This window comes from Erinaceus europaeus, chromosome 18 (assembly GCF_950295315.1).
Source record: "Erinaceus europaeus chromosome 18, mEriEur2.1, whole genome shotgun sequence".
NCBI classification, from domain to species: domain Eukaryota; kingdom Metazoa; phylum Chordata; class Mammalia; order Eulipotyphla; family Erinaceidae; genus Erinaceus; species Erinaceus europaeus.
Window position 1 is genome coordinate 21,412,506 of NC_080179.1, and position 14,752 is coordinate 21,427,257.

The 14,752-nt window shown below is 43.7% G+C and overlaps 1 protein-coding gene and 1 non-coding gene across 2 annotated transcripts; one reads left to right on the forward strand and one right to left on the reverse strand.

Annotated features, from left to right (window-relative positions):
• Positions 1–10,562: 10,562 nt before the first annotated feature.
• On the reverse strand, positions 10,563–10,668 carry LOC132534500 (U6 spliceosomal RNA). The gene has a single exon (XR_009546208.1). It is a non-coding gene; the product is annotated as a U6 spliceosomal RNA (small nuclear RNA).
• A 470-nt stretch (positions 10,669–11,138) lies between these two features.
• On the forward strand, positions 11,139–11,812 carry LOC132534250 (antithrombin-III-like). Its single transcript, XM_060177729.1, has one exon. The coding sequence runs from the start codon at positions 11,247–11,249 to the stop codon at positions 11,688–11,690; it is 444 nt and encodes a 147-aa protein (XP_060033712.1). The 5' UTR covers positions 11,139–11,246; the 3' UTR covers positions 11,691–11,812.
• The last annotated feature ends 2,940 nt before the right edge of the window (positions 11,813–14,752 follow it).

Consider the following 14,752-nt stretch of genomic DNA (forward strand, 5'->3'; position numbering starts at 1 on the left):
CAGTGCGTCAATTCTTTCTCCTTTCTATCTCACACCCTCTATCAAAAAGAAAGAAAGAAAAAAAAAACCTTGCATAGTAGAATCCTACAGGCATCGTGAACCCCTCTTGACCCCCCCAAAAAAGCTGCACTAGGGGGAAGAGGAAACAGCCAATTACTAGCATTTAAATGCAGTTACAGACTGGGAGTATGGATCGACCTGTCAACACCCATATTCAGCAGGAAGCAATTACAGAGGCCAGACCTTCCACCTTCTGCATCCCATGACCTTGGGTCCGTACTCCCAGAGGGATAAAGAATAGGAAAGTTTCCAAGGGTGTGAGTGGGATACAGAGTTCTGGTGATGGGAATTGTAACCCTCTTCTCCTATGGTCTTGTCAGTGTGTCTATTCTATAAAAATTAAAATTATAATAAAAATGCAGTTATAGAATGAGGGAGATAATATAATGGTTATTCAAAAGATTTTTGTAACTGAAGCTTTGATGTCCAGCTTCAATCCCCTAGACAAATATTTATACACCTTTCCCATATTTGAGAGCTACTCTTTTTCCTGATGCAGCTTTCTGGTCCTTTTTCTAGCTGTGACATCATCTCCCCAGACAATAATTTGGTTCCACCTGCATATCAGATGTCAGGCTCAGAAAAAAAAAAAAAAACACTAGTATAAGGGAGTCAGGCGGTAGCGCAGCTGGTCAAGTGCAAGTGGCGCCAAGCACAAGGACCGGCGTAAGGATCCCGGTTCGAGCCCCCCCCTTCCCACCTGCAAGGGAGTTGCTTCACAAGAGGTGAAGCGGGTCTATAGGTATCTATCTTTCTTTCCTCCTCTCTCCATTTCTCTCTCTCCTATCCAACAACAACTACAACAATGGAACAACAGGGGCAACAAAAGGGAATAAATAAATAAATAATATTTTTTAAAATGCTAGTATAGTCATGGGCCCTTTGGAATATAACTAAATAGGCCTACTAACTTTCTTCTTTTTTTAAAAATTTTTTATATTTATTTTATTTACTTATTCCCTTTTGTTGCCCTTGTTGTTTTATTGTTGTAGTTATTATTGTTGTTGTTGTTGGATAGGACAGAGAGAAATGGAGAGAGGGAGGGGAAGACAGAGAGGAGGAGAGAAAGATAGACACCTGCAGACCTGCTTCACCGCCTGTGAAGCGACTCCCCTGCAGGTGGGGAGCCGGGGTTCGAACCGGCATCCTTATGCCAGTCCTTGTGCTTTGCGCCACCTGCGCTTAGCCCGCTGCACTACAGCCTGACTCCCAGGCCTACTAACTTTCTATAAAACAGAGAATCCCAAATCTTCATCTGCACTATTCCACCCTTTAGTTTCATGATTAGTCAACAAATTGATTTTATATGTTAACACTTTTTTCAGCCACCAGGTTCCAGATGCTAACATGATGCCAACAGGACTTCCCCTGGGCAGACGACCCCACCAATGTGTTCTGGAGCCCCGCTTCCCCAGAACCCCACCCCACCTGGAAAGAGAGATACAGGCTGCGAATATGGATTGACCCGTCAGTGACCATGTTCAATGGGAAAACAATTACAGAAGCCTCCCACCTTCTGCACCCCACAACGTCCCTGGGTCCATGCTCCCAGAGGGATAAAGAATAGGAAAGCTACTAGGGGATGGGATGGGATATGGAGTTCTGGTGGTGTGTGTGTCCCTCCCTCCTTTCATTTTTTAAATATATTTTTTTAATGTTTATTTATTCCCTTTAGTTGCCCTTTGTTTTTTATTGTTGTAGTTATTACTGTTGTTGTTGTTGTTGGATAGGACAGAAAGAAATGGAGAGAGGAGGGGGAGAGAAAGATAGACACTTGCAGACCTGCTTCACCACTTTTGAAGTGACACCCCTACAGGTGGGGAGTTGGGGGTTAGAACTGTGATCCTTACGCTGGTCCTTGTGCTTTGCGCCACCTGCGCTTAACCTGCCGCGCTACTGCTCAACTTCCGTTTCTCTCCCTTTTTATCTCCCTTTCCCCTCTCAAGTTCTGGATGTCTCTATCCAAAAAATAAAGATAATAAAAATTAAATTAAGGGAGCCGGGCTGCAGCACAGCGGGTTAAGCGCACATGGCACAAAGCGTAAGGACCAGTGTAAGAATCCTGTTTCGAGCCCCCGGCACCCCACCTGTAGGGGTGTGACTTCACAGGCGGTGAAGCAGGTCTGCAGGTGTCTTTCTCTCCCCCTCTCTGTCTCCCCTCCTTTCTCGGATTTCTCTCTGTCCTATCTAACAACAATGACAACAACAACAATAATAACAATGATAAACAAGGGCAACAAAGGGGAAAAAGCAGCCTCCAGGAGCAGTGGATTCATAGTGCAGGCAACAAGCCCCAGCGATAACCCTGGAGGGAAAAAAAATTAAATTAAAAATTTAGGAAAGGTTTATTAGGAATATCTTTATAATACTTCATCTGATATATTTGCTTTGGAACTCTTGATTCTCTCAAAATTCCCCATGGCTCTTTGAGTTAATTTGTAGCTATTTTTAAAAATTATTTTTTATATATTTATTTATTCCCTTTTGTTGCCCTTGTTATTTTATTGTTGTAGTCATTGTTGGATAGGACAGAGAGAAATGGAGAGAGGAGGGGAAGACAGAAAGAAAGACACCTGCAGACCTGCTTCACCGCTTGTAAAGCGACTCCCCTGCAGGTGGGGAGCGGGGGTCTCAAACCCGGATCCTTCTGCGGGTCCTTGTGCTTTGCGCCATGTGCGCTTAACCCGCTGCGCTACCCTCGACTCCGGTTGCTTTCTATTTTTGAATGAGCATTTCTATAGCACTGAGTTGTCAGAAAAGTCATGATGAACTAGAAAAAGAGAGAACTAGAAAAAGGCACCATGAATTTCTTTTTCTTTTTTTAATATTTATTTGCCCTTTTTGATGTCCTTGTTGTTTTTTATTGTTGTTGTAATTGATGTCGTTGTTAGATAGGAGAGAAATGGAGAATGGAGGGAAGACAGGAAGAGAGGAGGGGAAGACAGCGAGGGGGAGAGAAAAACACCTGCAGGCCTGCTTCACCGCTTGTGAAATGACACACCTGCAGGTGGGGAGCCGGGGGCTTGAGCCCAGATCCTTCTGCTGGTCCTTGCACTTCGCGCCACGTGCGCTTAACCCGCTGCACTACTGCCAGACTCCCTTTTTCTTTTTCTTTTTTTTGACCTCCGGGGTTTTTGCTGGAGTTTGGTGCTGGCACTAGGAGTCCACTGCTCCTGGCAACTTTTTTTTTTTTCCATTTTTATTGGATAGGACAGAAAGGAATTGAGAGAGGAAAGGGAGAAAAAAAGACATCTGCAGACCTGCTTCACCACTTGTGAGGGGTCCTCCATGCAGGTGGGGAGCCAGGGGCTCGAACCTGGATCCCTGCATGGATCCTTGCACTTAATACTATGTGCACTTGACCAGGTGCACCATTGCTTGGCTCCCATCATGACTTTCCTAACAACCCAATATAACATTTTCTCCTGATTGCAGCCTTTCTTCACGATGCGTGCTAAGAGTTCTCCCAGTAGGAGGCACTGTCCTCAAAGTATTGTTTCAACTTGTAAGAAGATTCTAGTCTCCACAGCATTTTCCTGGGAGATATCTGCATGGTACTGAATTTTTTTTTAAGTTTTATTGTTTATTAGAGATTTAATATTAATGTACAAGATTATGAGATGACGGGGTATAATTCCACACCGTACCCACCATCAGAGTTCTGTGTCCTCATTTCCTCCAATGGAAACTACAGTAGTCCTCTCAAAGTCACATATATGGGTTGACTATTATTTCTATAGTTGTCTATATTGATATATTTTTGCAATTTTTCCCTATGGTCCTGACTTCTTTCCCTTTCTAAGTCACACCCACAGCTGTTGCTACTTCCAAATGTCCTTCCTGTTGTCCTTTTCTCTTTCTGGATCCTGATGGAATTTGAGATCAGAGCCCTCTGGTCATCTTCCCCTATTGTGAATGTAATGAACAAATTTCTCTCCCTCTGGGAATATGGACCAAAATTCTTTTTGGGGTGCAGAAGGTGAGAGTTCTGGCTTCTGTAGCTGCTTCTCTGCTGGACATGGGTGCTGGCAGGTCAGTCCATACCCCCAGCCTGTTTCTTTTTTCTTTTCTTTTATTAGTGATTTAATATTGATTTACAAAATTCTAAGATAACAGGGGTATATTTCCTCATGGTTCCCAGCACCAGAGTTCTGTATCCCTACGCCTTCCATTGGAAGTTACAGCAATTTTCCCAGTATTGCATATATGGGTTGACTATTATTTCTACAACTATCTGTCTATATTTGCCCGTTTTTCCCCCACATGGTCCCTTCTTCATTTCCAAGTCACACCTCCACCTATTACTATTTCTGAATTTCCCCCCCTTTTTCCTCTTCTCTCTCTGGGTTCTGATGGACTTGGTGTTCAGAGCTCCCTGGTCATCTTCTCCCTATCATTTCTCCCCGCTGGAAGTATGGACCAAAATTACTTTTGGGCTGCAGAAGGTGGGAGATCTGACTACTATTATTGCATTTCCACTGAACATGGGTGTTGGCAGGTCAATCCATACCCCCAGCCTGTTTCTATCTTTCCATATTGAGGTAGGGCTCTGGAGAAGTGAGGTTCTAGGATACATTTGTGAGGTAGTCTGCTCAGTGAAGTCAGGATGGAATTGGGATGCATTGGATCGACCTTCTGGTGGTGCATCCCGTGAGTACCCATTCATTGGGGAAACTGACGATCCTTCCTAGCCGACTGAATCCACATGGATCCCAGTCACTTTCAAAGCCAGCAACAAGTAGCTCCTGACAGCTTTCAACCTGACCTGTTGACTGGCTACGGAAGAAGGGCAAACGCTAGAAGAAGAAGAAGGATGGAATTATTATAGCATCTCCAACTTTAGTCCCCCAGATGTCTCTTTCTGTTCCTAGTGGGGTAGGGCTCTGGAAAGGTGAGGTCCCAAGGCACACTGGTGATGCCTTCTGCTGAGGGGACTCAGAATGGAATCGTAGTAGCATCTACCTGCATGTAAGGCAGGAAGCCTTCACAAGTGGTGAAGCAGTGTTGCAGGCGTCTTTTTCCCTCTCTGTGTTCTGCTTCCCTCTCAATTTCTCTCTGTCTCTCCAAAATAAATAAACAAAATGTCTAATCAATAACTTAAAATTTCACGAGGTATGGTGCTAAATGCAATTTGTGTGGAAAAAGAAGTCTTAAAGAAAAGGGATGCCGGGTGGTAGCACACCAGTTTAAGTACTCATAGCGGGAAGTGCAGGGATAACTGGATGGAGCCCCCAGCTCCCCACCTGCAGAGGGACTGCTTCACAAACAGTGAAGCAAATCTGCAGGTGTCTGTCTTTCTCTCCCCCTTTCTGTTTCCCCCTCCTCTCTCAATTTCTCTCTGTCCTAGCCAACAACAACAGCAGGAACAATGGAAAAAAAGATGGCCGCCAGGAGCAATGGATTCCTAGTGCAGGCACCGAGCCCTAGGATACTAGATTGTGAGTACAAAGTAGGTAGAAAAATAAATCTCTTTCTTTTTATATATAAAATACATTTTCTTTAAAAAAATTATCTTTATTTATTGGATAGAGATAGCCAGAAATAAAGAGGGAAGGGGGAGGGGTATGTAGAGAGAAAGACAGAGAGACACTGGTAATACCTCTTTGCCACTTAAAAAGCTTTCACTCTGCAGGTGGGGACTAGGGGCTCAAACCTGGGTCCTTGTGCATTCTAACATGTGCGCTTAACCAAGTGTGCCACCACCCAGTCCCATAAATATATTTTTTATAAAAGATTTTATTTATTCATGAAGAATGATAGGCAGATAGAGACAGAAAGAACCAGATATCAGGGGTTGGGTGGTAGTGCAATGTATTAAGCGCAAGTGGTGCGAAGCCCAAGAAACAGAGGAAGGATCTGGGTTCGAGCTCCCAGCTCTCCACCAGCAGAGGGGTCACTTCACAAGCGGTTAAGCAGGTGTGCAGGTGTCTTTCTCTCCCTCTCTCTCTGTCTTCCCCCCTCCTCTCTCCATTTCTCTCTGCCCTATCCAACAACAATGACATTGATAACAATAATAATAATAACCACAACAAAAATTTTAAAAAAGAAGGGCAACAAAAGGGAGAAAAATAACCTCCAGGAGCAGTGGATTCGTGGTGCAGGCACCAAGGCCCAGCAATAACCTTGGAGGCAATATATATATATATATATATATCATTGTGGTACAATGTGCAGATATCATTATGGTACATGTGCTGCCAGTGATTGAACTCTGGGCCTCACACTTAAGAGTCCAACATCTTATCCACTGCGCCACCTCCTGGATCACTATAAATATCCCTTTATAATAGATAAACTATAAAAGTATCACAAAATCCAGAAAATAAAAAACAGTTAAATTAAAATTTTTTTCCCTTTTGTTGCCCTTGTTTTTTAAATTGTTGTTGTAGTTATTATTGCTGTAGTTATTGATGTCTTAGATAGGACAGAGAGAAATGGAGAGAGGAGGGGAAGACAGAGGGGGAGAGAAAGACACCTGCAGATCTGCTTCACTGCCTGTGAAGCGATTCCCCTGTAGGTGGGGAGCTGGGGGCTCCAACCGGGATTCTTAAGCAGGTCCTTGCGCTTTGTGCCACGTGCGCTTATCCTGCTGCGCTTACCCAACTCCCAACAATTAAATTTTAAAATAACATGGGTCAGAAAGACAGCACCCCAGTGGAGCCAATGTTTGCTATGCATGTAAGGCCCTGAGTTCCAGAACTGCATGGAGTATCATGACGGTAGTAAGGAGTAAGGCCAGTCCAGGTGGAGTGGTGCTGTGGTGTCCCTCCTCTCTCTGTGTCTATCTTTTTCTTTCACTCCTCTCTCAAAACAATAAATAATTTTACAAATGGGCTGGGAAAGCCTCTCAGTGGTGCGCGTATGAAATACTGGATTCATTTCTGGATGCTCCATTTAAATAAATGAATGAATAAAGTAGCATTCTAATTTTAAAATATGTAATTAAAGTGTATAAATGCTTGGTTTGTTTGTTTTTTTGCCTCCAGGATTATTGCTGGAGCTTGGTGCCTGCACCACAAATTCACTGCTCCTGGAAGCTATTTTTTTTCTCCTTTTGTTACCTTTTTTTTTTTTATCGTTGTTGTGGTTATTATTATTATTGTTATCAGTGTCGTCGTTGTTAGATAGGACAGAGAAATGGAGAGAGGAGCGGAAGACAGACACCTACAGACGTGCTTCACCACTTGTGAAGCGACTCCCTTCCTGGAAGTGGGGAGGGGCTGGTTTCGAACCGGGATCCTTATGCCTGTGCTTATGCTTTGTGCCACGTGCACTTAACACGCGCTACCGCCCAACCCCCATAGATGCTTGTTTTAACCAGAGCACCACTTTACTTGGGCTATTGGTGGTGCCAGGGATCAAACCTGATACCTCTCAAATAGGCAAGTACTGTACAACACCTCAGCATTATCTCACCAGTCCTAAAATGATATTTAAAAAGCCAAACTTGTTAACATCCAGATACATCTCTGTAGGGAAGGGTGGTCATGCACTTGATTGAGCACACACATTACCATGCACTAGGACCAGGGTTCAATCCACCCCCCCAACCCTCACTTTCATTCAGGAAGCTTCAGGAGTGGTGAAGCAGTGCTGTAGGTGTCTCTTATTTTCTTTCCCTCTATTATCTCTCCTTTCCCTCTCAATTTCTCTTATATATATATATATATATATATATATATATATGTATATATAATTTTTTATTTAAGAAAGGATTAATTAACAAAACCATAGGGTAGGAGGGGTACAGTTCCACACAATTCCCACCACCCAATCTCCATTTCCTACCCCCTCCCCTGATAGCTTTCCCATTCTCTATCCCTCTGGGAGCATGGACCCAGGGTCATTGAGGGTTGCAGAAGGTGGAAGGTCTGGCTTCTGTAATTGCTTCCCCGCTGAACATGGGTGTTGACTGGTTGCTCCATACTCCCAGTCTGCCTCTCTCTTTCCCTAGTAGGGTGAGTCTCTGGGGAAGCAGAGCTCCAGGACGCATTGGTGGGGTCTTCAGTCTAGGGAAGTCTGGCCGGCATCCTGATGACATCTGGAACCTGGTGACTGAAAAGAGAGTTAACATACAAAGCCAAACAAATTGTTGAGCAATCAATTTCTCTTTTCTATCAAATATAAGAAAAATAAGGGAGTCGGGCGGTGGCACAGTGGGTTAAGAGCACGTGGCGCAAAGCACAAGGAGCAGCGAAAGGATCCCGGTTTGAGCCCCCGGCTCCCCACCAGAAGGGGAGTCGCTTCACAGATGGTGATGCAGGTTTGCAGGTGTCTGTCTTTCTCTCCCCCTTTGTCTTCCCCTCCTCTCTCCATTTCTCTCTGCCCTATCCAACAACAACAACCTCAATAACCACAACTATGTTAAACAATAAGGGCAACAAAAGGGAAAAATAAATAAATAAATAAATAAATAAAGATATGTCTTTGTAGTGTTTTTTTTCATATTTTAGCTAGATACTTTAATAATTTCATATAAAATAATTTTCTATTTAAAATATGTATTTGTTAATGAAAGAGAGAATATATCACTCTCACACATGGCACACTGGGACTAAGAGTTCAAACCATTATTACACTACACACCACACCTCATCCGGGGCCCCAGAGAGTACTATATTATCCTTCCCTTTCTCTCCATCCCTCTCTCTCTCTCTCTCCCTTTCTGACAGGAGCATTGTTTAGCTTTGGCTTGTGCTGGTACCAGGGGTTGAACCTGGGACCTTAGAGTCTCAGGCATGTAAGTCTCGTTGAATAGCCATTAAGCTATCACCCCAACCCTGATTTTCTTGATACTTTCTATAGAAAAGGTATAGGGGGCCAGGCAGTTGCACACTCAGTTAAGTGCACATATTAGAAGGTCTTGGATTTCTCATGATGCCTTTTGTCAGACAGTCTCCTATTTCCCATGACTACAGGAGTTGGTGAAATCTCCATCTTATCCTCTTGGGCTTTATGTGGGGAGACCTTGAAAATCAACAAGAAATCCCCATAACAAACTGAACACAAGCATCATACCAGTATAGAAGAGTTATAGCTAAGGCTCACTTTAATATCACTTATTCTACAAATATGTGTGACATGCCTACCACATACTTAGTCCTGAAGAAAAAATGTACATAAAACTTGGGCTTTGTCGGGAGTCAGGTGGTAGCACAGCAGGTTAAGCGCAGGTGGTGCAAAGCGCAAGGACCGGCGTAAGAATCCCGGTTCAAGCCCCCCGGCTCCCCACCTGCAGGGGAGTCGCTTCACGGGCAGTGAAGCAGGTCTGCAGGTGTCTGTCTTCCTCTCCCCCTCTCTGTCTTCCCCTCCTCTCTCCGTTTCTTTGTCCTATCCAACAACGACGACATCAATAACAACAATAATGACTACAACCACAATAAAAACCAACAAGGGCAACAAAAGAAAAATAAATAAATAAATATGAAAAAAAACTTTAAAAAAAAACCTTGGGCTTTCTCACATGCCTCAGGAAAGCCTGCAGTTTATTTTGCCATCTTTCTCTCTAATCATCATTTCTTTATAGAAGGCAGACGGCGAATAACAGGACACATTGGTTTGCTGTGCGCAGGAAAGTTTTTTTTATTATTAATTCCAGGTTATTTAATAACCTTTTGATCTCTTTATATGCCTCCACATATCCCTCCCTTCTCTGCTGTTTGTCTTAAAATAACATGCAGTGCACACACATTGTCTGTTTTCATTACATGGTTATGCTTACTCTAAAAACAGAGCCAAGAGTTGACAATTCAAAGGACTTTTCCTCCTTTGTCTCTGACAAAATAACTTTCGGAACATTCACAGAGGTTGGAAAAAGGTCTGTTATAGTCTTTAGGGTCAGAATATTAGGAAAAGCAGCTGATAGAAATGTCACAGACATCTTAGAATTTCAGAAGCTTCAGTTTGGAAGACCAAATATAGGCTTTGTACAACTCTTAAGTTCCAGACTTAAAAAATGAATTATTTAAAAAATAGAGTTTTTTTATTGCCACCAGGGTCACTGCTGGGGCTTGGTGCCAGCACTACAAATCCACTGCTCCTTCCCCCCCCCCCTTTATTTCTATTTTACTTGATAAGACAGAGGGAAATTGATAGGGGAGGGGGACATAGAGAAGGAGAGAGACAATTACAGACTTATTTTACAGCTCGTTAAACATCCCCTTTGCAGGTGGGGAGTTGAGGGCTTCAAACCTGGATGCTTGTACATGGTGATGTGTGGTCTCAACTGGGTGGACCACCGACCAGACCTATTTTATAAAAACTCAGCCTTGGTATTTCTCTTTCTTTTTAGTTTTTTAATCTTTATTTATTGGGTAGAGACAGCCTGAAATTGAGAAGAAGGGGGAGATAGAGAGAGAGACACCAGCAGCCCTGCTTCACCACTTGTAAAGCTCCCCCCCCTGCAGGTGGGGGCCGGGGGCTTGAACCCAGGTTCTTGTGCTTTGTAACACATGTGCTCAACCAGGTGCCCACCAGCTCTTTTTTTCTTTCTTTTCTTTTTTAAAAATATGGAACACTTCAGGAATTTGCATGTCATCCTTGCGTAGGGGCCAGCTAATCTTCTCTGTAGCGTTCCGATTTTAGTATATGTGCTGCTGAAGCGAGCATACATTTCTCTCTCTCTCTCTTTTTTAATATTATATTTGTTTATTAATGAGAGGGATAGGAGGAGAGAGAAAGAACCAGACATCACTCTGGTACATGTGCAGCCGGGGATTGAACTCAGGACCTCATGCTTGAGAGTCCAACACTTTATCCACTGTGCCACCTCCCGACCACCATTTCTCTCTCTTTTTCTCTTTATTTTTTTTCCCCTTTCTTTCTTTTTTAAAAAAATTTTTTTTAATATTTATTTTTTAAATTTATTCCCTTTTGTTGTCCTTGTTGTTTTATTGTTGTAGTTATTATTGTTGTTGTCATTGTTGGATAGGACAGAGAGAAATGGAGAGAGGAGGGGAAGACAGAGAGGAGGAGAGAAAGATAGACACCTGCAGATCAACTGGGTGTCCAATAAGACAGAAGGGCGCATCAAAGATGTCGTTCCCCCAGAAGCCATTGATGAGCTCACTGTCCTGGTGCTGGTTAATACCATTTACTTCAAGTGCCTTTGGAAGTCCAAGTTCAGCCCTGAGAACACAAGGGCAGAGCAGTTCCACAAGGCTGGTGGGGAGTCATGTTCAGCTTCCATGATGTACCACGAAGGCAAATTCCCATACCGGCGGGTGGCAGAGGGCACTCAGGTGCTGGAGCTGCCTTTCAAGGGGGATGACATCACCATGGTGCTCATCCTGCCCAAACTGGAGAAAAGTCTGGCCAAAGTGGAGCAGGAACTTACCCCAGAAGTGCTGCAGGAGTGGTTGGATGAGCTGGATGAGGTGCTGCTGGCTGTGCACATGCCCCGCTTCCGCATTGAAGACAGCTTCAGCGTGAAGGAGAGGCTGCAAGATATGGGCCTTGTGGACCTGTTCAACCCTGAAAATTCCAGGCTCCTAGGTATTGTTGCAGGAGGCCGAAGTGACCTGTATGTCTCAGACGCGTTCCATAAGGCATTTCTTGAGGTGAATGAGGAAGGCAGTGAAGCTGCAGCAAGTACGGGTCATCGGAATAGCTGGGCACTCACTGAACCCTAACAGAGTGACCTTCAAGGCCAACCGGCCCTTCCTGGTTCTTATAAGAGAAGTTGCTCTGAATACTATTATCTTCATGGGCAGAGTGGCCAACCCCTGTGTTAATTAAAGTGTTCTTACTCTGCAAAAAAAAAAAAAAAGAAAAAAAAAGACACCTGCAGACCTGCTTCACCGCCTGTGAAGCGACTCCCCTGCAGGTGGGGAGCCGGGGTTCGAACCGGGATCTTTATGCCGGTCCTTGTGCTTTGCGCCACCTGTGCTTAACCTGCTGCGCTACAGCCGGACTCCCTTTTTTCCCCTTTCTTATCTTTAAATTTTTTAAATTTATTTTTATTTTATTATAGAGACAGAGGGGAGTTGAAAGGGGGAGGGAAGAAAGACATTCACAGCACTGTTTCACACACAGCTTGCACAGCTTTCTCCCTGCAAGTGGGGACCTGGGCCTTGATCCCAGATCCTTGCCCATGGTAATGTGTGCCCTTAACCAGGTACACTGCCACCCTGACCATTTTTTTTCTTTTTCTTTTCTTTTTCCAGCCCTTTTTTATTTTTTCAAGCTTATTGTTATTTATTTTGTTAGTAGACCATTTATCAAGGGGTTGGGCAGTGGCACACCCGATCAAGTGCACATGTTACCATGTGCAAGGACCTGGGTTTGAGCTTCTGCTCCCCACCTGCAGGGTGGAAGCTTCACGAACAGTGAAACAGATACTGCAGGTGTCTCTCTGTCTCTCATACTCTCTACCTCTCCTCCCCTCTCAGTTTTCTTCTCTCCTATCAAATAAAAAATAAAAAATGGGGGGCCAGATGGTGGCGCACCTAGTTGAGTGTACATGCTACAGTGCACAAGGACCCGGGTTTGAGCTCTCAGTCCCCACCTGCAGGGGGAAAGCTTTGCGAGTGGTGAAGCAGGGCTCCAGGTATTTCTCTGTCTCTCTCCCTCTCATTTTCTGGCTGTCTCTATCCAATAAATAAAGATAAAAAATTAATTTAAAAAGAATTAAAAAATGAAAAAATAATAAAAAAGATGTATCCACTTTATGTTTTTTTTTAATTTTTTATATTTATTTTATTTATTTATTCCCTTTGTTGCCCTTGTTGTTTTATTGTTGTAGTTATTATTGTTGTCATTGTTGGATAGGACAGAGAGAAATGGAGAGAGGAGGGGAAGACAGAGAGGAGGAGAGAAAGACAGACACCCGCAGACCTGCTTCACCGCCTGTGAAGCGACTCCCCTGCAGGTGGGGAGCCGGGGTTCGAACCAGGATCCTTATGCCGGTCCTTGTGCTTTGCACCACCTGCGCTTAACCTGCTGCGCTACAGCCCGACTCCCCCACTTTATGTTTTATAAACATAAAAACACTATCTACTTATGGCGGGGACGGGGAAGAGAAACAGAGAGAGAGAACAGCAGGGCATCATTTCTGCACTAGAAAGGAAGGAACTAGAAGACCCTTTGCATGTAAGTCATGCGCATTACCCATGAGTCATATCCCCAGCCACAGGATTTATTAGTTTATAAGAAAAACCTGCAGTGGGGGTAGATAGCATAATGGTTATGCAAAGAGACTCTCATGCCTGAGGTTCTGAAGTCCCAGATTCGATCCCCCACACCACCATAAACCAGTGCTCTGGTAAAAAAACAAAACAAAACAACAACAACAAAAAAAAAACTGGAAAACTGCAAGGGATTTCTTCAATCTAAGAACTGACTGTCCTTCAAGGCCAGAACTAAAAAGTTGCTTAGCAAATTGAGGATTTGGGACATTGCAGAAATTCTTTCCTTCATCTTAATTTCATCTAAACATTTATTTTTTTACAGACAAGGGAGGAAAAAGCAAAAGGAAGGGGCCTGATGAGAACCCATTCTGTCCTGGATTTATGAAACAGGATGTGGTGCTACTGCCAGAGATATTTTGTTATATTCTTAAAGTTGTTTTCTCATAGAACTTTGAGGGTACTTCCTCATTAAAAGAAGGAGGAGGAGGAGGAGAAGGAAAGAAAAAAAGAAAAAGATTAAAAAATGTTTTTATATTTATTTTCCCTTTTGTTGCCCTTGGTTTTTTTGTTGTTGTTGTTGTTGTCATAGTTATTATTGTTGTTGTTATGATGTCATTGTTGTTGGATAGGACAGAGAGAAAATGGAGAGAGGAGGGAAGACAGAGAAGGGGAGAGAAAGACAGACACCTGCAGACCTGCTTCACCGCCTGTGAAGCGACTCCCCTGCAGGTGGGGAGCCGGGGGAGTTGAACCAAGAAAAAGATTTTTAAAGCCTTATTTCATGTATTGCAATGACAGAGAATATCTTCTTTTTTAGATTTTTTTAAAAAAAAATATTTATTTACTTATTAGATAAAGACATAGAGAAACTGAGAGGGCAGGGGAGATAGAGAGGGAGAGACAGAGAGACACTTGCAGCCCTGCTTCACCTCTCATGAAGATTTTTACCCCTGCAGGTGGGACCAGGGGCTTGAACAAAACGACCTGGATCATTCGCACTGTAATGTGAGCACTTAGCCAGGTACACCACCGCCTGGTCCCAGAATATCTTTATTTTAATTTATAGGGTAAATACAGAGGGTCACAGGAGACGGATGTCAGCATGGAAAGATGCCCGGTTAGAACTTTTCAAAGTGTTGCCACTACTCCAGATGAAAATCTCAGCATCTAGGAGGTGATGCAGCTGCTAGAGAGATGGACTTGCAAACATGAGATCGTGAGTTCAATCCCTGGCTTTTCATATGGCAGAGTAATATTCTGGCTATCTGGATCCTCATCCCCATAAGTAAATAAATAATGTTTTAATTTTTTTTACTGGGAGCCAGGCAGTGGCACAGTGGGTTAAGTGCACGTGGTGGGAAGCTCAAGGACCCGGGTAAGGAGGTAAGAATCCTGGCTCCCCACCTGCAGGGGGGTCACTTCACAGGCGGTGAAGCAGGTCTGCAGGTCTCTGTCTCTCCCCTCCTCTGTCTTCTCCTCCTCTTTCGATTTCTCTCTGTGTCCTATCCAGCAACAACAATAACAATATTAACGACGAGGGCAACAAAAATGGGTTGGGAAGATGG

Excerpts from the sequence above, each read along its gene's own strand:
- LOC132534250 (XM_060177729.1), top strand. The coding sequence starts at position 11,247 with ATGATGTACCACGAAGGCAAATTCCCATACCGGCGGGTGGCAGAGGGC.